Source organism: Mesoplodon densirostris, chromosome 15 (genome assembly GCF_025265405.1).
Source record: "Mesoplodon densirostris isolate mMesDen1 chromosome 15, mMesDen1 primary haplotype, whole genome shotgun sequence".
NCBI lineage: Eukaryota > Metazoa > Chordata > Mammalia > Artiodactyla > Ziphiidae > Mesoplodon > Mesoplodon densirostris.
In genome coordinates, this window is record NC_082675.1 from 33,894,736 (window position 1) to 33,919,546 (window position 24,811).

Genomic DNA, 24,811 nt, shown 5'->3' on the forward strand with positions numbered 1-24,811 from the left:
TCAAAAATAAGATATCAGTCTCATATTTTCAGGACCCAGCATGTTGCTGAATGATAGACTGAAGGAGTGAATGGTTCAGAATGAAGGGTGACTCTAAAGAGAATGATTAGAATAATTATCTTACAAACCGAAACAAAGCAGAATAATAGCAAAACAACAAAATCCTAGTAGTCGAAATTTGCCCAAAGTGCTCTGGAAAAGCAGGTGAGCAGAGCGATCCGAGGCTGTTTCACGGTTTCTCTGTGTGAGTGCCGCCCCTGGTTTAAGCACATCCGGTTGGGGGCCTGCTGACTTAACTTGCTGATCTCCTTCGACTCCTTTCAGATTAGTGTGATTCCAGAGTAGCAAACCGTGAAGTAGGAAGATTAATGTCTCCACTCCCGTTTACATCTCCAACTGTTCCTTTCTTCCTGCGACATTTAACTCTCTTCCCTCAGATCTCTGCTGTCCTAGGCAACTGCCATGGGTCTGACGGACCAAGTGTCACCAGGAGGGGACGCCTTGCTGTGGACCCTCAGGACCCAGTCCTCCATCCGAGGCAGTGAATGCTCAGGAGGAGGTCGGGAGGGGGGCTGCTGGGCCAGGTGAGGACCTGAGCCCTCCTCCGCCACTGGAACAGCCTCACGTGTCCTCTGGTTTATTTGCTCTTCTCAGAGTTAAAGCGTCCTCTCAGGCAGTTCGAGTGTTTGTGAAGAATTTCTCAGCACGGCTGGTCTCTGATTATGAAATTTATTGGTTTTATTACCTTGAGGTGTGTTTGCCTGACCAGACTCTGAAATCTGGCCTCTTCTAGGTTGGTCTTTGTGACACTTACATGGGCGACCTCTTAGCGCTCCAGGGCTGATGGCGCTGATGAGAATAAATATCATTGTTCTCCCGATTGAGCGCAGTGTGCTTTTTTATGTTTACGTGTGATCTTTGCTTCACTGGTCTGTGTGTTGCTATCAGACTTAAGAAATGGACACATCAAATAGCTGTGATTCTTCTTAGATACGGTTCTGCAGAAGAAGCAGAGACATGGTGGTGGGGAATGAGTGATTATATGGGGAAAACAGAAAGGTGGAAGACAGGAATACTTTGCAAAAATTTTAGAGCAAACGGAAGAGATTTTAGTGGGAGGTGTATCTTATGCTATGGACAGTGTTAATAAAAAATTATACTGCAGTGAATTGTTCTCTTTTTCCCCATCACCAGGGGGAGAACATAGCTTGGAAAGTGCAGTATGGTTTTTGTTTTGTTTTGTTTTATCATGGCTTTTGGAAGCTGAATGAAAAAGACAAAATATTTTTAGGACCAGATAAGGATTAGACTCTAGTAATTATGGTTTCATAGTTGTGGTTCCTGGATACCCAGAACATTTATTTTCATCGTCTTCCTGGCTGACCGAGGGCATCATTGTTCTGTGTAACCTTTGTCTGAACTCCTTTTCCTTATCTCCCTCCTGAGAGAGTCCTGGGGTGGATAATTATCTCCCGAGCCCAGATTTGCAGCGGAGTTCGTGTAAGCACATTACTGGAAATGACAAGTGCACAGAAGTGATAGATGCGGCTGTGATTTTTCTGACAGAGTAGCCAGGAGAGAATTGAACCTGTCCCTTAATTTGGTTTATTAATTATGAATATATTAGCACTAGCGATCCTATGAAACTGTAAAGGAGGAGGTAACATTTCATAAGTTTTAAGGAACTTTGCCCAAATCATCTTTGGATTTTAACAAAATGTTCATTTTTTTCCCTCACTAATATTGGAATAAATTCTAACCAGGAGATAGTAACAACTGGAATTGCTCGACTGGTTTCAAAATGAGGGTCCATTTATTGAGTGCTTTCTATGTGTGTTGGACTGTATTAAATGCTACTCTATATGCATTATTTTACTTAATTCTCAGCAATCATGAGAGGTATTTTACGTACATTTTACAGTTGATAAAAATGGATTGTTAGAGAAGTTGAGTAACTTATTCCAGTTCACGGAGCTGGTAAGTGACAAAGCTCAAATTTAACATAATCTGTTAGGTTTGAACACCTTGTAGGAGATCGGTGACTGATCCCAATTGGCCAAAGTGATTAATTGCGCTTATTAATATCTCTCAAAATATCTTAAAGAATAATGTCCTTTTGCCTTTTATTGTTAATCCCCTTGAAAGAGAGGAGGCTTCTCTCAAACTGTTAATGCTGAATATGAGCAGGGTGGGTTATATTCTGCCCCTTGGACCTCACATCGATATTCTCCGTGTCCTTTGTTTGCTCTGTGGTTCTTTATGAGTTTGGACCAGGAGTGATCTGCCTGTGTCATAACCGAAACCGGGTCAGGACGTGGGATGGACGGGTCACTCTTTATAGCATTTTTCTGGATATCATAGACATTTTTGCCTTCTTGATTTTACACAGAAAGGAGTATTCCTCTTTAGATAAATGTGGAGCAGGTGGTACGTTCTGCATGAGATAGGGGTCATGGTTAGTGTACAAGGACACTTCGACCTTGAACAGCGTGGGTTGGAAGTACGCAGAGTCCACTTACATGCAGACTTTTTTCCGTGGTACATGCTACTCTTTCAGCCGAGGTTTGCTGAATCCAGGGATGCAGGACTGTGGATGCACGGGGAACCAGGTATACGGAGGGCTGACTATGGTTATGTGTGGAGGGGCAGTGCCCCTGACCCCCACGTTGTTCAGGGGTCAACTGTGCTTTTAATTCCAGCTACTCCCTGGGTTGTCCAGTGGCCTGGCCTCCGTCAACCCTGGCATCCAGACTGCCGTGCAGCCTCCAGGCATTTGGGGACCATCCTCAGAGATGGAATTGAGGAGCGTGAGTGTCTCAGTTCTGGAGACCCTCCTGCTGTCTCCAGGCCTGGTCCAGAGGGGCCCTAAAGAAGGAACCCATGCCAGTCGAGGAAACGTCTGTGATTCTGTGACACGTCTGGAGGAACCGGCTCCACTCCTCCAATTTCCAAGGTGTTGCCACTAGAGATAACAGTGACCGTGCTTTTTCTGGCTAAGGACCCAGATATATTTTTCTCTCACACTGGACCAAAGCTTCTTTTAAATCTAGACTTTTGTCCCACCCCCTGTTCTATTAAGGAGTAGTCCACAGTGGGTAATTTCCTAAGAACATTCTGAGAAATAGTAAGGGAAACAACAACAACAATAATAGCTATAATGTACGGAGGATTGGCTACATGCCAGGTGTTGCACATACATCATCTCGAATCCTCACAGTAACCTCATAAGGTGGATGTCTGCTCATTTAAAGATGAAGAACCTGAGATTCGGGCGGTCACGCAGCCCAAGCACACACAATTCATAGCGGCTCGAGCTATAATCCCAGCCCACGTCTGGTTTTCTTGACATTCAGGCTTGGGTAAATAAAAGGTTTTTGGTTGTGGGAGCTTTTTTTTTAAAAAAAGACCCTGATGTATCTGTTACCTCTTCTATTAGATGACCAAGACCCTGACTCAGGGGTAAGTGCTCAGCAATTTATGTGGAATTGAATTGAAAACACAGGCTAAAGGCTGGTAGGTGTCCAGATTTCACTATGGCGGAAACTGAAGGAGGCCTCTGCATTTAATTAGCAGGGTTTTCCTTCCTCCTTTTCTGTCCACTCCTCTTTCATCCTTTCCTCACTGGGAGCCCATTTCAAGTTAAGGGAGGTGCTTCTTTGGAAAGAAGAGGAAATAAGATTTACTCAACGTCAAGCAAGTCAGATGTTCTCAACCTTGCTTCAGTCATCATGGCTAATACAGGTGGATAATACTCGTTCCATCAGTTACTGCTTAGTAGTCTGTTAGGAGGAAGACTGCATGTGACTGAGACAGGAGAACATAACTGTTGTGAAATAGAGCTTGGAATGAGCCTTGCTTTATTATCGAAGTGAAGATCTTAACGTTCAAAAGCATGTAGTCTGCATATACCTTTTGAGTAAACCAGCAAAACCAAAATGGCATATACATACGTGAGACGCAGAACACAGTAAGGTTGCTGGGCCGGTTCTATGACCGTAATCAAAGTAAGCAGAAGCTGATGACCTTGACCAGGGCCAAGGAGCTGTTGTGATCTGGTCATTTCTGTCTCCAAATGCAGTCGCTCAGTAACTTTCGGGCTGTGAATTTCCTGATGGGCCACTGATTAGCAAACTTCAGTGCAAGAATCACCTGGGTGCTTATTAAAAGTGCAGAAATGCTAATCTCACTCTTCTCAATCCAGTCTGCATTTTAGAATCCCAGGGTAGTTTTTTAAAATTAATGAGCTTTAAGACCTGCCACCAGGGATTCTGGTTGAATTGTGGGGGTAGAACCCAGACATCTGTGTGAGGAAGATTCTCTGTACCTGTGGTTAATTCTGAGGACTATGGAAATTTACGGGAGCCCCAGGTGATTCTGATCCAAGTGGTCTGAGTACCATCCTGTGCAAACCCGAAGCCTTCACTGGTTTGCTCTGGCCACTGAATGGTGGCACCAAGTTATATTAGTGACGGATTAAATAGGCATATTTCCGAAGTGTTAAAACAAAATTATATTAGAACGAATCCATTTTTTAAAAATAAAAAAACTAACTTAAGATATTAGGATAGTCACCTAGATAAGAGTATTTTAAAGATGTCATAAACATCTCTTTAAGAAGCAATATTTTGTTGATTTGTTTTCTTCTGGTTATAAAAATAATACTTTTGTACAAAAACTGAAAAAGACAGAGTCAACCATGTAGAAATGATCTCTCCTAACATTTTGGTTTATCACTTAAATATGTCTTGTCTTGTTGAGTCTGGATGTTGAAGACCCCAGGCTTAATCCACAGCCTTACCAGGGCTAGTCATTACCGCTACCCTCCCCAGTGGTCTGGGGTCCGTTGCTCGCCCATTCCTTCCATCAGAAAGCATTGTTACCTCCCCGATCTCAGAGGATCCTTTAATCTATCTTCCTCTGATCCGTCATTTTTCCTTCTGTAGATCAGAAACATCACTGGGAGGCCGGAAAGCTCTCATTCCGTCCCGAACTTGTGTGACTCTTTCCAGTAAAGATTGAGCTTCCTGGTAAACGTGTTAGAACCAACGTCATCCTCTCTTCTTATTGGTCCATTTTGCTTTTGTACCCTGGCTTGAGACCTTTATCATCTTCACAACCGAACGCTGGCAGAGTCTACTTTGAGGGAGAAAACACCCTTTCCCAGCCTATTTGAGTTTTAAAGTAAGGACTTCCTGTGGCTGCTTTAACTGCATATAAAGCTGCCAGCTAGAGAGATTTATCTTGCTTTCATTTTAAACAGACAGGTTAAAGGATTTTAAAGTAATTTCATTGTGAAAAGTGCAGTAATTTTAAAAAATGGTCAATGTTTGAAGTGAAGCAGGTTCTGCCGTGATTAAACCCTTTCTGAAAACCTAGACCATAAAGAATGTACGAAGATTTTTAAAGATGAACTTCATTTCAGCCTTTCTGTTTTTCTTCAAATTTATTTTTGTCTGTAAGGTTTTAAGTTAATCCCCACTGAACTGGAAATGTGTGGATTTAAAAATTGAAAGAGCTATTTATTGGCTTACTTCCCCGTTAGAGAAAAAGAATTTGAATGGAACATCACCCCTGTGGCCATTCAGTCATTTTTAGTACATTGGGTGGGAAATTCAACCCCCCCAGTCGGAATATCTGATTGGAAGGCGACTCCAGCAGGCTGCGTTTTTACCTGCTGAGTCACCTGGAGCGGGGAGGGGGGGGGGAATGTGTGCCGGAGGGGAAGGTGGTGGCTGAGCCAGTCTCCTAAAGCTTTAATTACACAGGATTTGTGGTGCAGATGGAGAACCCTTTCAGTGCTACAGGCACCCAGGGAACAGCCCTAGAGTAAAGAGAATCCTCTTATCAGCACCTTCAGAAAACTGGACCAGGCACTGTCTCCAAGCAGCTCATTTGTGTGCCAGGGAGATCTTTTAAGAACATTCTTTGTAATCTTCATCCATTGCTAGCATGGAGATAAAAGCTGATGCATTACGGTAAAAACAGAATAATTAAATACCTGGCCTCACATTTGATTGAAGGATGAAAAAACTCAACAGCCTATCAGATCCCAAGGTGCAGAAGGATCCAGAATGCCAGAGGAGCACCCATTTCCTCTCCTCACTGTAAGAGTTGTGAAGATTTAATTAATTGTGGGGTGGCAGAGACTCCATGATATGGAACTGTGGTGAAAACCGAATTCTATTAATTTGGCTTTGGAATACATATATGTTCCAGAAAATGTGAGGATTAAAAGGGAAACTGATTGAATTTAGCATATTCTATGCGGGGAAGGGTTGAGAGCTTTTAACCTGTATTGTTTCTGTACATTGCAGTAAACCACAAAACAGCCCAGGGGTTTAGGAGTCGGACTCAATTAGATCTGAGTTCCCAAGACGTTATTTGTGGACACGTGACTTAGGGCACATTTATGTTACATGAGGCTGATGTATTCAGTCATTCATTCATACACAGGCATTCCTCGGAGATATTGCAGGTTTGGTTCCAGACCACCGCAACAAAGCACCATCACACAAGTGTTTTGGTTTCCCAGTGCCGATAAAAGTTATGTTTATACTATACTGTAGTCTGTTAAGTGTGCAGTGGTATTATGTCTTTAAAAATATGTATAAAACTTAATTAAAAATACTTTATTGTTAATAAGTGCTAACCATCACCTGAGCCTTCAGTGAGTCATAATAGTAACATTGGAAGATCACAGATCACAGTGTTACTGAACGGAGGTTGGGCTGTTTGCTGCTCAAAAGTCAATAATTCAAGAGGCAAGTGTCAATAGAAAGGAAAGGTGCTTTAATCAGAAAAGCCGGCCCTCTGGGGAGAAGGTAGTCTCGTGTCCAGAGACCAACTCCCAAGATTCTGCTCAGCCATGACAGTTTTTAAACGGAAAAATGGTGGGGCGGGGAGTGGAAAAATCTCAGTGAATCATCCAGGCAAGAGGTTGGGGTCTACATCATTCTCCATTACGTGCAGGCTGGCTGACCCTCTCTTCAGATGTTGTAGCCATGTGATCTACCTGCAGATTGCTAGTGGGCTGTTGGGGGAGGAGAGCTAGTCATTCTTGAACTCCTGAGTTCTTCATTCTTCTTTTTATCTAGGAAAAGAATCAGCAGGTTAATTAGGTTCTTTCAAGGTTAGAAGGGAATAGAAATGGGCAAACAGGAAACGGGGTAAAGAGCTGCTTTCAGCAGATCACCCTAGCAAATATAATAATGATGAAAAAGTCTGAAATACTGTGAGAATTACCAAAATGTGACACAGAGACAGGAAGTGAACAGTTGCTGTTGGAAAAATGGCGCCAACAGACTTGCTTGATGCAGGGTTGCCACAAACATTCAATTTGTAAAAAACACAATTTCTACAAAGCCCAACAAAGTGAAACAATACATTGAGGTCTGCCTGTATTTAACGACCACAGGGCTGACAATAATGGTTACTTTGTATGATTTTGTAAGTATTAAATGGAAACAATAATGGCTTGCCGGGAATTTTCCCATATATTTGATTTCCTTTTCTCAGCACTGGAAATGCCTTTTTTTCTCCTTATGTCTTTATTGATTCGATCAAACATTATTCGTGCCGTGTGAGTCTTCAAATCCCTACCACCCAGGCTCCTTTAAAAGGCAAGATACAGGGCTTCCCTGGTGGCGCAGTGGTTGAGAGTCCACCTGCCGATGCAGGGGACACAGGTTTGTGCCCCGGTCCGGGAAGATCCCACATGCCGTGGAGCGGCTGGGCCCGTGAGCCATGGCCGCTGAGCCTGCGCGTCCGGAGCCTGTGCTCTGCAAAGGGAGAGGCCACAACAGTGAGAGGCCCGCGTACATCAAAAAAAAAAGGCAATATACAAATATTTACAGGCAGCTTACCTTCCGGGTCCTTAACAAGGTCTACTTTCCCCTTGGTTTCCCTTCTCATTCTCACCACGTGTCCCTCTGGTGACTATTCCCTCTGGTGCCTGCATGAAGCTTGCCATTAGGAACTAACCACAGAGATAAAAGCCTTGAGACATGCATGCAGTTTGAGAAAATGAATCGGCCAGATCTGCATTCTGATGCTCATCTGAATGTTCAGGGCACTTAGGTGAAAGTAAGACCAGCCTTGTATTCAGGAGGCTCAGAAACACATACTGTTCGTTCATTCATTTTCTCAACATCTGGTTGTAAGCATTTTCCTGGGTAGACGATCAGAGCACAGGTTTTGTTCTCGGGTCGTTTGAGACAAGCCCTTTTTGTCCCCGCTGTCCTCAACCCTAACCTCTAGAGAAGCCTGAACCCTGGCTTCTCGACCAGGTACCCCCAGATACCAGAGGGGATGTTGCCCCTCACTAAGGTGCAAAGGTTGGGGATTTTGGCCATAACCTTGCCCCTATTTTGGAAATGAATGGTTCTGTGGGAGAGAGACCCATTTCAGAAAGAGCCAGGCAGCTCTTGTCGGTGGTGGACGACGGCACAGGGCCTGACTCTGTTTTAATTTATTCACTCTCTCTGGTTCACACCTCATTTCTCACAGATGCAGAGTCAGATGCTGGGTAATAGAGAAATATGCTCCTGCATTAAGGTGCCAAAGATAGCTTTTTGCTAATAAGTTCTTCGCCAGAGATAGAATTGGCCAGCAGTACAGAAGAAACACATCATCTCCTTTTCTCTCCTCTTTTAATTTTAGCCATTGAATTCTTGAAAATTTTAAACAATGGAGTCGGACAGTTATAACTTGAAATGTATATTGATGGCATCTTGTCTATTTGAGGCCCTCCACAAACAATGCTTTTAAAGTTGGAGCTGGTAAAAATCTAGACATCCATTTAAGGCTTAAAGCCACCATCAGTGGAAAGTTATAACTGTTGAGACTCTAGAAGCAGGGTCGTTACCATTCGTATTTTCTCTAGAAGCAACAATGATTGTTTTGTTTGTTTTCCAGAAACAAGTTGGCAACCTGCTATAGAATCTCAAGGGCTTGCACTAGATTAGAAACTAGAATTGTGATGTTTTATATTTATATATAGATATAGATAGATAGATAAAGTAAGTAGTAAAGATAAGTGCATAAAGAAAAGTAAGTAGTAGGGAAAATAGCGTATAAAAAATATAATGTTATAGAAGTTTAAATTTACTAATGTTTGATTTACATTGAATAAAAGAATAAGGTAGCGTATCGGCACTGTGAATTATAGATGATCACAGAAAACAGTGATTTTGAAAAGCTGTCTACTTCTGAAATAAGAACAGGAGGTTAAGAGTAGGTTTTATTGCTATTACTGAAGTGCAGAACTTATGTGGAAGAAAGAGCTCTGTTATCAGAGGCAGAAACTCAGATTTAATTGTTGGCCTGTGCTTGTTGTTATATGACCTTGGGCAAGTATGACCTCCCTATCCCCGTCTGTCCTGTGGGGTACCGTCCACCGTGCATCTTGGGTTCCCTGTGGACAAGTTCCTTTACTTTCTCAAGTGCCACACCCTGTTCATTACAAAATAATATTAAGGAAAGCACAGAAGGTTGATGGGAAATTATTCCAGCTGTCAAACTCAGGAAGCTCCTATGCATTTTACAAATTGAACCTTCCTTTGAGGAAACCATCGGCAGTCTTTCCTAATATTGGTATAGAGGAGAATTAAGCAGATATGCTGTGTTTGAATTGCCATCCACACACAGAGGACATAATGCCACTTTCTTCCTTAGAGTGATTTATGCTTAACAGCAAAGGGAGAGAATGGTTGCTGTATTTAGCTTATTCTCTTGGACTTCCCAGGATTCAGTTTGCCCTAAGGACTGTCTTTTTGCTCTTTCCGATGTATCTCATTGGTGCTCTGAAATTTCCATTTTGATTTGATTTTTTGCCTAAAACCCCAGGGATACTGTGGGAGTGCCTTTGGCTGAGGCAGATGAAGTCGTGGGCAATACTGAACTCTATTTCAATGATCGGGAACACCAATGAGTGTTGGTGAACAGAGCTAGCAGGAAGCGGAATTCAAGTACTCACGTTCACTCCTGAAAATAAATAGATGTGTCTGTCACTCTCCTGTCCCAGGAACAGCTCCCTAAACTATTTCTGCTGTGCATTGAATAATACATTCACATGCTTGTCCAAGTGAAAAAATGTAAATATGTTGTGAAAAAACACTGTCCTGCGGTTGGAGAGGTGGCTGTAGGTCCAGCCTGGGCACGAGGAGATTCGTGGGTGGACAACTTAGTCATTTAAATTAAACCCTTTAATAGCAGCAGAAGGCTTCTTGTGTAGACCCTGTAGAAACTTTGTAACACCTATGTGCGTTGGGTGATAATCATGTTAAAACCTCACGGAGACTAAAGTTCTTTGCCAGGTGGTGTGTGAAACAAGCATATACATACATACGCCCTCTAGCCATGAGCTAGGTACTCAGATGAAGTCTACAAATCCATGCTCTACCCCCAAGGCCAAAGCTTTTCGTGTTAATCAACCTGCTTTTCTGGGAAGGCTGGAGCTGTCACTTAGACCAGAAGAAGATGATCGTTATACATGCAGCCAGGCGTTGCTTCTCACATGAATGTGTTTAGAAATGATGACCGATGACTTCAGGGTTCACTGAAGATTGCCCTCGTTTAGGATCGAAGCTTAACCTTTGCTTGTCGATGGGGTCCCTGCCTAGTGGAGAATGCATGTGCAGTCTTCTCACCTCCAGGGGTCCCTGTGTCTGTAAGAGACCTAACATTTATAAGACTTTGTGCCCCCCAGCTAGCCCATCTCCCCTGTCTGCACAAGGCTCAGGTCAGAGATTCCGATGCAGGGCGCCCCTGCCCCTCCTTTCCTCTCCTCCCACCCTGTTCCAGCATTTTCTCTAGCCTGGACTGTTGCTGTAGCCTTCTCACCACTCTCCCTGCTCCCACCCTGGCTCCTTCACTCCAAACCCAGAGTGGTCTTTTTTTTAAATTAATTAATTTATTTATTTATTTAATTTTTGGCTGTATTGGGTCTTCGCTGGTGCACGTGGGCTTCCTCTAGTTGCAGTGAGCGGGGGCAACTCTTTGTTGCGGGGCACAGGCTTCTCATTGTGGTGGCTTCTCTTGTTGCAGAGCACAGGCTCTAGGCACGTGGGCTTCAGTAGTTGTGACTCGTGGGCTCTAGAGTGCAGGCTCAGTAGTTGTGGTGCACGGGCTTAGTTGCTCCGCGGCATGTGGGATCTTCCTGGAGCAGGGCTCGAACCCGTGTTCCCTGCATTGGCAGGCGGATTCTTTACCAATGCGCCACCAGGGAAATCCCCAGAGTGGTCTTTTAAAAGCATGAATAAGACCCTCTCATTCCTTCCCTTAAAATGCTCCATTGTATTTAAAATAAAACCCAGCTGCCTACATTGGCTTACTGAGACCCCAAACCCCGCTCACATCTCCTACTTCATGGTGGACATTCTCCCTTGCACCTCCTGGGTCCCAGCTCCCTCGACCTGCTTTTCGTTCCTTGAGCACGCCAGGCTCATTTCGTCCTTAGGGCCCGGGCACTAGTCTTCTGGAAGGCATGGTCCCAGCCCCCGTCCCTGATATTAGAACGTCCCCCCGCTCCCGGAGAAGCCCTCCCCAACCACCCAATGTCAGCAGCCACCCACCCATTGTAGGTTCGCTCGTGTAATAACATCTCCCTGTAGCTGACATCTTTTCATTCTTTTTCTCCTTCAGTTATCAGGCAGGCTCCACTGGAGCAGAGACCCCGTTTGTCTTCATCTGATGTGTCCGCAGGCTTCAGGACAGCTATTCAGCAAATGTTTGTTGAAGGAATGTATTCATGAGTAAAGAAATGATGTAGCCAGTATTTCTAACCTTAACTGATAAATGTCCAACCAGAAGCAGAGAGACTCGGTCGGTGTGTGTAGCTGTGTCATGGCTGAATGTACACTTGCCTTTGAAACATCCAAACAAGCTCTCAGACCCTTAGGGCCCCCTTCCCCAGTGTCTGGAGTTCAGGAATCCGAGTTTGGGAACTCCCTTGCTTTTAACAGAGTGGTCATAACATAGACGCACTAGAACAGAGCTTGAATGGGTGCTTCTGCCGCTCGCTCTGTGGACCTGACTTGCAAGTAGCTTTTCCCTTCAGGAGCCCTGCCCCTCCTCCTGTTAGTGCTGTCACTGAATCCTGTTCAAGTCCTTTACTAACACAAGTCCCCCTTCCTCGAGACGGGGAGCCAGCTGCTTCCTTGGTTTTATTGAAATGTATTTAGGGGCTTATGGAAACAACCAAAAACTCTGTTATTTCAAAAATATATGGGAATTTTGTACCTGGTATTTGGCCTCAGTTTGATTTGGAAATATGGATACATATTGATAAGGTGGACACTTCCATCATCACTGTATCTGTTTTCTAAACCGTATTTATTAATTTTTCTGCTCACACATAGAGCTAAACATTTTGTGTGTGTGTGTGTGGTACACAGGCCTCTCACTGCTGTGGCCTCTCCCGTTGCGGGGCACAGGCTCCGGACGCGCAGGCTCAGCAGCCATGGCTCATGGGCCCAGCCGCTCCACGGCATGTGGGATCTTCCCGGACCGGGGCACGAACCCGTGTCCCCCGCATCGGCAGGCGGACTCTCAACCACTGCGCCACCAGGGAAGCCCAGAGCTAAACATTTTTGAACTTAAAAAGCTAAGAGCTTGCTGGAAAAAAATTTAGGTTCTTCAAATGTATTAAGTAAACTAAGAGTGTTTCCTTTGGCTTTTTCAGATTATCTGGGTAAGTATTGCTTCGGTGAATTAAATAAAACTTTAAGAGACTCAAATAGTTGATGAAGCCTTCCGCTGACACTGCAGTGGTGGGGAGGCTGGCTTTCTCTCTGGAGTGCTGGTGATTGCTGCCCTAGGAGCTTTACATTCTTGGGCTGATCAGTAAGCATCTGTCCTCACTTAGAGGACAAAATTTCCTGAGATTTCATGCTGTTAATACAACAGTTAGCTCAGGTTCTCAGGTATCCTAGAGTTTTCAGAATCTTAGAACAGAAAGGGAAGCCAAGTTCTGTTGAGGTCACAGAGCATCTGGCAGTTGAGGCTGGTTCTTACCCACCTACCCTCTCAGGGCCCTGTGCCTCATTCTGTACCTCTCCTGTGCTTTTATTTATCCCTGACTTCCCTTTTATCTTCCTGAGGTAGCCTGTGATTTTTAATTGCTTATAAAGCTTAAAACTAGTCATTTAACTTGGGGCGGAAGGTTTTTTTTCTAACACGAGATGATTTTCTGTGAGCCCACCCAGCCCCCACGGGCTGGTGGAAAGCTCTCTCCTCTGGGCGTATGTCTTGTACCCTCGATGCTGTGTTGCTTCACTTCTCAAGTGAACCTGTCAGATTGTACGTTCCTTGAAGCAGGGGACTGTGGCCTTATTTTTTTGGGTCTTGTTCAGTTTTTAAAATCCTGAACACTGAATTGTAGATGGCGCAGTGCTGTTACGAAACCTTGGTCTACATAGCGATGGCAGTTGGTCATCCCTTACAGGTTGACCAGGGTCATTGTGAAAGTAATTTTGAATTGTTATGTTGTCATCATAAGAATTCCAGCTTTCTGCTTCTTCTATACACTTAAAGTCAGGCATCTTCATAGGAGTTGGTATATTGGCTTATAAGGTTTGAACTTATTTGGCCAAGAAGCTTATTTGAATAAAAACAATCAGAATTGTCTCTGCCACTAGTCACAAACGGTGTCTCAATTCCTTATTGTCAAGTTTTCAAAAATATTTTATAATGATCGACCCTGAATTCCACTGTTTTGTGCTTTGAGGAGTGATTGGTTGGTCCACCGCTGCCCCACCAAAGCCTTCTTGGTCTGATAGTTCGGTCTAATTTTGAGCTGATGTTGGTTATCCCCATGGCTGCCAGAATGGTGTCTGTGTGATGGGATGAGGTCTCCTTAGCGAGGACCAGCCAGCCTTGCAAGGCCTGATCTCTGGCTGGCTGGTCTCACCACCTCCCATCACTGCCCACACAGCCCTCATGTTTCAGCCACCACTGACCACATGCCCTCATGCAAGGACGTGCACATGAGTTTTCACACCTTTCTGCTTTTCCCTGATTGATCACCTCTGCCCAGAACTTTCTCCAGTCTTCTTTCTTTAAATACAACTCAAGAGGTGACAGGTGTGAAGTGCATTGAGTTGGGAATGAGGAGGAGGGTGGTGTCCTGATCCCCAGCATGAGCAGCTGGACAGATGGACACCTACTGACATGGAGAAGACAGAAGTGGAGCAGATGGGGGGCTGGGAGGGCGGGGGCGGAGGTCAATGCTTTGGATGGAGAAGTGTTCAGTGTTAGGTGCCTCTGAAATACCCAGGGAAGCGAGGAGAGCAGTGGAGTTGTATCTGTGGATCTGAAGCTCAGAGAGGTCAGAGTGAGGAACCTGTATCTTGGATGTGCCATTGTGTTTGAAACCGAGTGAAGGAGCTCTGATTCTAAAGACCTGCAGAGTTTAGAAACAGGATGAGAAGGTGGGTGTGAAGAGCAAATGGAAGTGAGGCAGAGGGAGGAGGAACATCAAGAGTGTGTCAGAAACACAGAGAATTCAGAGATGGGAAGGGACGTCACATGGATGTATTGCCGTATAGGGAGGTGGCCGGTAACCTTAGTAAGATTTACTAGAATAATGGGGAATACTCTGAACGGTGAGTGGGAGGGAGGGCGTGGTGACAACACAGGGAGGAAATTCCTTCCAGAAACATGGCTGTGAGGAAGAGGAGAGAAGCAGGGCCATCCTGGAGGGGTGGAGGTGGGGGTTGTAGGAGGGTAGAAGGCAAGGTCAAGAGCAGTCGTTTGGGGTGAGAGTGTGTGTGTGCGTGTGTGTGTTTAATGGATGATACTGGGGCTTTTTTTAATGCAGATAGAATCCAGTAGAGGGGTCAGGGGATATTACTGTCTTTTTACTTGCTTGATGTTGGTGGTTTTGGTGGATCAGTGGATGGTATCCAGGAGTCACAAATACTTAAGCTGAGTATATAAAGGTCTACTAGCTTCTCTTCTGTACATTTATGTTTGAAATACAAAAGCGGGGGGGAAGCTTGTTTTTTTAAAAAAGAATCGTCTTAGTCTTACAACCCTCTAGGCAGGTAACTGGTGTGAAGGGTTTTTCTTTATGAAGTGCTTTGTTATTCTGTAGGAATCCTGTTTTCTATGTAAAGGACAGAGATTTTTATGGAGCATTTTCCTGCACTAAAGTCCTAGGTCTGTGTCTTTTAATAGAATATCACTGAATTTTCTTATCTGCAGGAGAGGTAGGTACGTAAATTTGAATGCAGAAGCTAATTTAGCAGTCACTTTTTAGGAGATGTTGAATTTAGAGATGCTGCTTCTAAAAGTGGAAAAGATGAGGATAAACTGACATTTTTCTTCTGCAGAGTAAAAAATGAGAGCTGAAAAGGAACAAAGCCTGGAACGCAGGCCAATGACCATTTTTTATAGGTGAAATGAATTGGGAATTGGGAATGATTTCATTCACACCTGCACAATGCCACCTCTTAAGCTGACTACCATTTCTTTTGGTAGTCATTTAATGAATATGTCCCTGAGAAGAGGCATAATGAAATACAATTTATGTTTCTTGAAAAGATAAAGGACTCCTCTCGCCATCATCCCAGTACACGTAGTAAATGTCCTTACGCCAGCTTTTAGGGTTTGGAGTTCCTGGGATTCCAGACCTTTTTAAGCCAAGGCTAAGCATAAGCATTTTGTATCGCTTTCCGTTTGTGATTGCAGGTGATGGTGTTACTTCCAGTAACTGAAATGACTGACAGTTATAGGTAGTCCAGAGTGAATCTATCAGAAGAGAAGGGAACATTGGAAAATAGTCATCTGTAGTGAGTCGGAAAGGAAAATGTGCAATTTCAAGTGCCAGGGGTCATCCAAGAAAGCAGGGAATGAGTGTCTTATAAAGAAAAAGCCAAAACAATGTAAATATCATGAAAATCTAATTTTAAAAAATGTTTTGGCATTTGGGTATAAGATTGGAGGTGTACACTTTAGAATTATTAAAGTAATGAGTTAAAGTAAGGACTGTATTTAGATGCTTATGATTTTCATTGTGTGCCATTTAAAAATCATTTTACTGCTTGCTTATATTGGCATGTGGGTAGGGAGGAGGATTATTAAAAAAAAAGTTTTGAAATTGAATTTACCGATTGAGGCTGTCGATACTGTTTACTCATAGGTAAACTTATGCCCTTTCAGGTATGTGGAATTAAATATTGATTCTAGTGAGATTCCAGAATTTAAAAGCCTTACATTTTTCAGGTTTCTTACTTTACTATCTCTCAACAGCAAGGGAAGTTTTATTTTATTACAATCAGTCAAAAAAACAGCAATGATTTTTATTCCTTGTATTATGCATATAGTGCTGGGGGAAATGATATACCTAGGAAATATTTGACAAGGGCATAGGATTTTATTTGAGGTTTGAGGTTCTGTGATTTATGTGGTATGTGACAGGTAAGGTTTTATACAGTGTATTCATAGGTAGAAAATAATGGTAGGTTATTTTACTGTTTAAGTAGTTGATAGGTGGTTCCTGGGCTATGTCCATTTTGCGTTTTTATTCAGCTTTTGTAGAGCTGGCTCTCTGCCTTTGGGACGACGTATGGAATTAAAGACAAAAGCCAGGTACTGAATGGTTTCATAGTGAAAATCAAAACTGGGATTATTCCTTTACTGATTTTGCTCTTCTATTTCATATATAGTGAATCCTGGGGCTAATGTCATGTTTAGAAAGATTTTTATCTTAACACGTATTTAACCACATTTTCAAGTTTAGAGTGCACTGATGTGAGATGTATAATACCACAACGACTTTTGTGTAAAAAGTCCTTAGGTTTACAGAGTAGTAAGGAAATTGGGAGAACATGGTGAAAGAGGCGGCAGGTCTGTCAGCTTAACCGGAAAGAAGATCTCAAGTTTCCAGCCTTTCACTGCCCCCTGCACCACCCCTAGCCCGTCCCCTGCCCCCACCTCACTTAGTCATCACAGATTTCTAGTCCGAACCCCTTGTTTTATGGAAGAGGAAGTGGGAGAGTAAAAAAAAAAATTAGTCACCCAAGACCATACATGGCAACTTATTTGCTGCTGATTATTTTCTTGTATTGTATCTATAAAGATTATACATAGATTTTAAAGTGACTTTTTAATTTTGAGATATGATTCTGGTTTTCTGCTTCTGTGATAGTTTTGACATCTAATTACTAAGTTATAGCCATTATCTGCTGAAACACAGATAATAACAACAGAGAACCCTAAGTAGGATATTCATAGAAGATAGAAAATATTGAAGGTGTTCAAATTTCTTCAATAATATGATTTATATGCTAGAACTGTCCTGTCTAGGAAAAACTAAGCATCTTCTTAAAATATGCTTTTTCTAATAGTCGTTTATGTTTTACTTTGTAAATTCATGACCTAGTGGCTTTTAGGTTACTCTTTTATAGATATTCTCTAAACCACCTGAACATTTTCTTTTTTGTGTTTCTGGAAGACCTTTACAACTACTGATAAAAGCATTAGACTGTGAACAGAACAATAGTGTCTATTACCTTGAGAGATTTGATTTTGAAAGTTGTAACTGAGTTCCGTTTTCTATTTCTAAAGAGTAGAAATATCTACTCTTTACCCACCCACTTAAGAGAGATCTTACAGTGGTTAAAAACTATAAGGAAGAGTTATTACACTTTTAAATGCATAGTTATATAATAAATGGGGTTGATTTTATTTAGTCATTCATTAAATTATTATTGAAATACCCACTATGTTCCAGTTTTCAGATATAAACAAACATGATTTCCCCCCTTGAGTATATGGGAAGGAGGTTGAGAGATGGTGAATAATAATAAAATTTGATGCATTATGGGAAGGAAACAATAAGGCACAATTAGGATAACTGTGCAACAAGGGAAAGCCTCTCTCAGCCAACACTTGGGAATGAGGAGTCAGGCACTTGAAGATCAGAGGAAAAAATGTTCTCAGCAAACAGAACAGCGTGTCTAGAAAACCCTGAAGCAGAACAAAGCTCTGATGTGGTTTACACACTGGCCGGAGACCACGTGGCTGGATCTCAGGTGGACGGCCGGATGGGCGTGCCGCTGGGTGTCGATAGGGTGTTGAGGCCTCAGCTTAGCCTTGAAGGCCATGGGAATTAAGAGTTTTGATATTAACTTCAAGCACACTGGGAAGTTATTAAAGGATTTTCTGCGGTGAGTGATGTGACTGGATTTATGTTTTATGAAGGTCAACAGAATAGAGGTGGATAGGGAATCGAGGCAGTGAAAAGGGAGTTACTGAAGGAGTTCAGGGAAGAAATGATGGCTGGCCTAGTGGCTGGGGACCAATGCAAGATATGTTTTGGAAAGATATATTTTAGTATACATTTATATATATATATAATATATATATATATTTGCAAAACTAAATATTTTGTAAAACTTTCTGTTGTATATTAATAAGGAAGACAAGGGAAAGGAAAATGTCAGGGGGTGACTTCCGGAATTCTAGCTTGAAGGAATGGCATTGCCACTTACTGAGGTGGGGAAGATGAGGAGGGGAGAGAGATCAGCAGGTGCCTGTGAGGTGTCAGGAGTGTCCAGTGCGCAGTTGGACACTAGTCTGAAAGCTCAGGACAGAGGTTTGGACCAGAGATGTGAATATGCGAGCCGTTGGCATGTGGGAAGTATTTAAAGCGCTGGGAATAAAATATGGAGAAGAGAAGAGGACCTAGAAGTGAGTTTTCTTGGATATTCCCACATTTAGAGGTTGGATAAGGAGTAACCTGTAACAGTGAGTGCAAAGGAGTCGCCAGAGAGATGGGAGGAAAGCAGGAGAGTGTGGGGTGTTCTGAATCATGTTGACAAGGAAAGTCTCATCACCTGAGTTGGGGCTGCTATGAGGTCAAATGAGAAAAAGACAGGCAAGAGTGGATTATCCTCCGGAGTGGCCACAAGAGCAACCCCGATGGAGTCAGGCTGGAGTGGTGGCAGAGAAAGCGGAAATGAGGACGTCAGACAGGGTCGACAAGACTTGAGAAGTTATGAGTAGAGAGCAGGGAAATGTGGTAGTCGCTGCCAGAGGATGTGAGATCAAGAGAAGGCTACTTTGTTTTGGGAAGATGGGAGCCACTCAAGTCTGCGTTTGGGTAGAATTTTAATCTGTAGAATGTGTATTAGATTCGGTGTGGGCTGGTTTACCGAGGTGCAGAGAAGACAGAAGGATTCTGCCTTGTGTGACCATCCAGAGCAGGTGGGCTGCCCTCCATGAGGTCATCTCGGGGCCCCGGCTGAGGGGGGCGGCTCTGGCCTCCTCCTCAACTTGGGGCTTCCATGATCAGGTCTGTAGTAATGACATCAGTCAGTATTTCCCAGACACTGGGAAAGGGAAATCTAGGGCAAGTGGCTTTCTTTTTATGAAGATGACCTAAATATTGAATACATTTTCTCCATCATATCATGGGTCCCGACTTAATCACATGGCCCCAACTCACTGTGGTCTCCAACTGGGTGGAGGCGTGCCAGCTGAAACTGAAAGTTTGATTACTAAAAGAAAGATGGAAAAAATAGATTCTGGAGAGAGTCTATTTCAGCCACAGACTCTGGGCTCCTTGAAGGTAGGTAGGGTGTAGGGGGTTACAACATATTTATCTCTGCCTCTAAACCAGGAGCAGTGCTTGACTTATATTTGGTACTCAATAAGGGTTGGGTGAGTTGAACTGATTATTAAAATTAATCCTCCCCCTCCTAAAAGGTAGAATTCAGCCATAGGCTCTGAATTATACAATCACCACCTCTCCCTCCTCCTCCAATGTTTTTTCTGTAGACTTGACACTTTGCAGTATAAGCATAAAAATGCAAGTATCATATTTGCCTTCAAGATTTGCTTGAAAATCTAAAATGTAAGGAGGAAGGAGAAAATGTTTTAGTTTTATGTAGATCCCTATCTGGCTTTGCATTTGGACTTGATATTTACATTTACATTGGGTAACTGAGCACATGCCAGGTTGACAGGTCTTTTATTCAACGGACAGAACAGCTGGTGATTGTAAAAAGTAACCTTAAACAGAAAGCACAGATACCACATTTAGTTTATAAGATAGATTGGTATTTGTAATGTTTCTCTCTTCAAATTATTAAGCATCTTCCAATGTGTATTGTGAAAATAGGAACTAACTGGTAGTTTTACTATGGAGTTTTATTTTTCATAAAAATTCTACTCATACTAACGGGTGTATCATTTGCTTAAAGTATTACACTAGCCCTTTGCTCATGGTATTTTTACCATAGAATTAGGAAGGGAAATTATGTGATGATCTGAGATATTCATTTTTGAGATATTTACCACATAGCTAAGATGAGAAATTACTTAAAATGACATGGTGACCACTGGTATAGCAGCTCTCTTGCTGCTTAGAGCAAAAAATGGCTTTAATTGTAGCAGCATGTCTATTAGTAGTAGGAAGAAGTAACAGCAAGAAATAGGTTCTTGGGCTTCCCTGGTAGTGCAGTGGTTGAGAGTCCGCCTGCCAATGCAGGGGGTGCGGGTTCGTGCCCCGGTCTGGGAAGATCCCACATGCCGCGGAGCACCTGGGCCCGTGAGCCATGGCCACTGAGCCTGCGCGTCCGGAGTCTGTGCTCCGCAACGGGAGAGGCCACAGCAGTGAGAGGCCCGCGTACCGCAAAAAAAAAAAAAGAAAAGAAATAGGTTCTTTAGATGTGATCTTGTTCAGTGCTCTCATTTGGCAGATGTGGAAACTGAGGCACAAAATACTTATGTCTTGACGAGTAAATTATAAGGAGATGGCAGTTATATTTTAGGACATCCTTTTTAGGATGTAAGAGCAGATTATTCTATGTCAGGATCTGTTGTTTGAGTTCCTGATGGGATATGAGATGGACAAACTTCTTCAACACTCACGGGAAATAGGAGGGAACCAGGAAGAAGCCTTTGAGAGTGAACTTGTGAGGAGCGGGAGAGGTGATGCTACCTGGCTTCCCTCCGCTGTGGCCAGGGCTGGTCCAGTGCGGGACAGGTTCCTCAACACCGAAGAAGCCGCTGATGTACTGTGGTTGCTCGTTCAAAAGGGAATAACAGGGACTTCCCTGGTGGCGCAGTGGTTAAGAATCCACCTGCCAGTGCAGGGGACACGGGTTCAAGCCCTGGTCTGGGAAGATCCCACATGCCGCAGACCAACTAAGCCCGTGCGCCACAACTACTGAGCCTGCGCTCTAGAGCCTGTGAGCCACAACTACTGAAGCCCACACACCTAGAGCCTGTGCTCCGCAACAAGAGAAGCCACCGCAATGAGAAGCCCGCGCACCGCGACGAAGGATAGCCCCCGCTCACTGCAAGTAGAGAAAGCCGCGTGCAGCAACGAACACCCAATGCAGCCAAAAATAAATAAATAAGTAAATTTATTTAAGAAGAAAAGGGAATAACAGTTACTGGAAAATCACAGAGGGGAAGGGTGTTTGTTCACAGAAGAATGGATGGATTCACGGGTGTGGAAGGGCAGAGCGGGGCCCCTGGGAAGGGGAAAGGGAATGAGAAAGTGCATCCGCTTCCATTACTAGATCATCCTTGTCAGAGATTAAAATGTATCTCCAGCTGATTCAGAAAATTCATTTTTCTGAAATAAAATGTATCTAAGTTAGGTAATTATTATGACGGTAATGTCGTTTCACGGTCATCTGTGGCAAAAATCTAATAGGAATAAAGCCCGTGATCATTCCAAATCAGCATTTACTAGTAAACGTTCCTTTTGAGACGTCGACGGGCACCCGTCCTTGTGGTGAATTGGACAAGGCTGCTGTTAGGTGTGTGTGGTGGGCTCGTGTTTTGGTTCTTAGCGTTTCTCCATCTTTCCTGTGCTGATTCCCTTCAGCTGTTCACTGTAACCTCCTGCCTTTCTTTTTTATTTTTTTTTTCCTTTTTGCGTTATGTGGGCCTCTCACTGTTGTGGCCTCTCCTGTTGCGGAGCACAGGCTCCGGATGCGCAGGCCCAGCGGCCATGGCTCACGGGCCCAGCCGCTCCGCGGCATATGGGATCCTCCCAGACCGGGGCACGAACCCGTATCCCCTGCATCGGCAGGCGGACTCTCAACCACTGCGCCACCAGGGAGGCCCCCTCCTGCCTTTCTTGCCTGCCTGGGGGAGGTCATGGCACTGAGTGATGGGCCCTTCCTGCTTTCTGCTTGCAGAACAATCGACCATGACAACCGAATCGGGATCAGAGTTGGAATCGAAGCCGGAGCAGGAGGCCGAGCCCCAGGAGGGTCACGTGGGGGCACAGCTGGGGGCGCAGCCAGCAGCCGAGCCGGGCACTGAAGAGCAGCCCCAGGCACCAGAGCAGTTGGAGGAGGCGGCAGCGCACAGCACGCCCGTGAGGAAGGAGGTGAGCCTGGACCACCCCAAAACCCATGAAAGAATGCTTGCTGAGCTTTTCCAGGCTCTGCTCTGACCTTGGCCTCTTAGCACTAGAGGGAACCACCAGGGGTCATCTGCTTGGCCCCTTCTGGTCCTGGGCAGATGGAAAGTTAGGCTATTTTAAGGCTTTCAGTGAATGACATTCCACAGCCTTGCTTGGTGACGCCTTCCTTTGATGAAAGCATTTGAACTCACACTGCAATCTGGACGGCCCGTCAGTGGTTTTTGTCTGGGTTTACAGGGAGGCTAGACACTGCTCTGGCGGCTCTAATTATGCGCCCGGTTGTTTATTTAAGCCTTGGGTTCAGAGCTCTTGTGATTTTTCCCTGGGGCCACTCTGACCCTAAGGTTGCCAACTGCTCATAGTGGGTGTTCGTGCCTCTTTCCCTCTCCTGTGGACATGTCTGTTTTCAGCTCTGTTACCTAAACATGTTTAAGTTGTCATGGATATGTGATTATTCCTTTTAAAAGCTTTCCTACAAAATATAAAGCACGATTTATACCCGGGCCTTGAATGAATCCGTGTTTAAATTTCTTTGGCTTGAAACTTCAAACCTGGAATCAGCATGTTTTAGGGTCCCGACTCATGGGTTAAGGAAATCTGGGAGTCCCTACACATGGTTGACCTCTTATAGGTTGGAAGTATTTGTGTCAAGCCAGAAATTCTAGAAGATGTTAAGAGACATGAAGGAAGCAGCATGTCTTTGGAAAGCACAACACATTGGTCTAGCCTTAAACCACTAGGTATTTACAGCCTGATGATTTCCTTTCTTTTCCCATGGTATTTAAGTTCCGCTTTTAACTGGTATAAAGCGTAATGTTTATTTTCATGCTCTGTAAATAGACGCTGTGTCTGATCTCAGACGTTTTGTGCAGGGAGCTGGGGGTTATCCTTCAACTTGTCCAACAGCATCAAAGGAGCAGGTGTTGCCATCATGGCTTTCCTTTATCTTTTCTTTTCGTGGAGGCGTGATGGTGGTAGTGTTTTGTTTGTTAATCTTCAGATCTTGAGAATTTTAAAATTACTAGACTGGATTTTTCTGTCTTCTTTCCTCTTAACTCTGAAATGAAATAAACGTGAAAGTGGGGGAAATTGGAGAGAAGGAAGAGTTTCCATACCCAGACACGATTAGACGTGTGTATTTAATAAATGGATTGACTTTCTGTAGTCAGACGTTTGAAACTAAAGAGGAGTGACTCGAAGCCACCGGAGGGAAGGGTGACTGCGGCAGAGTCACGTGACTGTAGCCCCGCCTCCCCCCTGGTTATCTCAGTGGTCTCAGAACTCTTTGGAGTCCTCTGGACCTCAGCTTACTCATTTACAGAACGAAGAGATCGGAGAAGATAATTTTCTAAGATTCTTCCACTCTCAGATTCTCTGATTCACACCGGGTGCCCAGTTACGTTTGAGGTAGAATGAAGTGTGCTTTGGTATCTCGTGATGATTAAAGCGTGGGCTTTGGCTGGATCTGAATTCCAGTCGACTAGTTTGGTGACCTTGAGAAAGCTGCAACTGTCATATGGTCTTACTCTCCAGCCTGTGAAGTTTCGCCACCAGGGTGGTGGCATATTCATGAGAGAGGAAATTTTGTGCTTATGTAAGGGGCCCAAACTGAGTTTCAGAACATATCTTCCTTTGGACTTTCAGAGTGTATTTGCAGACCATGGAAGCTGTGGTCATTTAATACATAGAAAAAGGGCAGAAAAAGAGTTGTTGGAGAGGCGTGCACAGGGAGACTGCCAAGGGGACTGACTGAGGGGAGGATTTTATTGTTCATAGGCTGTCCTCTGCAGTTCTGAGTCTAGCTTGGACTGGACTGTTGTGATTTGAAAGCAGATTAAAGCTTTTGGACAGATTTGATCTGTTCTTATACCAGCTCATTACAGTGAAGGGGGAAGTAGACTTAAGGGATTACTTTGTAGTGAATTTCAGTGCTGCTGGCTTCACTGAATTGAGTTAGAGCTAAATCAGATATTTTAACAGTTGTAAAATTACTGAGAAGATTAATACTTGAAGCTATGTAGGCCTTACAATTTATCAGATACCTGGTATGTTTATGGGACAGTTATGGGTCATGGGATAAAGGAGGATCCAGTGAATGAAAGAAGCAGAATACTTTAGGTTAAATCTTAGATGCTTTCTTTGTTTTTAAGGCTTATACTACCCAGTGCCTTTTCTTTTTTTCCAACTGAAGTATAAATGCTGTGTTAGTTTCAGGTGTACAGCAAAGTGATTCACTTATACATATATATACATATTCCTTTTCCGATTCTTTTCCATTATAGGTTACTATAGATAATAGAGTTCCCTGTGCTATACAGTAGGTCCTTGTTTATCTGTTTTATATATAGTAGTGTCTATTCGTTAATCCCAAATTCCTAATCTATCCTTCTACCACCCTTTCCCCTCCAGTAACCATAAGTCTTC

The 24,811-nt window shown here is 43.7% G+C and overlaps 1 protein-coding gene across 5 annotated transcripts in view; it reads left to right on the forward strand.

The window, feature by feature from the left end:
* Window positions 1–24,811, forward strand: part of EPB41L3 (erythrocyte membrane protein band 4.1 like 3) — a 141,114-nt gene that overhangs the window by 28,583 nt on the left and 87,720 nt on the right. For all 5 annotated transcript variants that reach the window (XM_060118985.1, XM_060118981.1, XM_060118983.1 and 2 more), the window contains exon 2: window positions 22,158–22,351. In XM_060118985.1, the coding sequence (XP_059974968.1) occupies window positions 22,169–22,351 (183 nt within the window). In that variant the 5' untranslated portion in view covers window positions 22,158–22,168. The remainder of the gene's footprint in view (window positions 1–22,157; window positions 22,352–24,811) is intronic.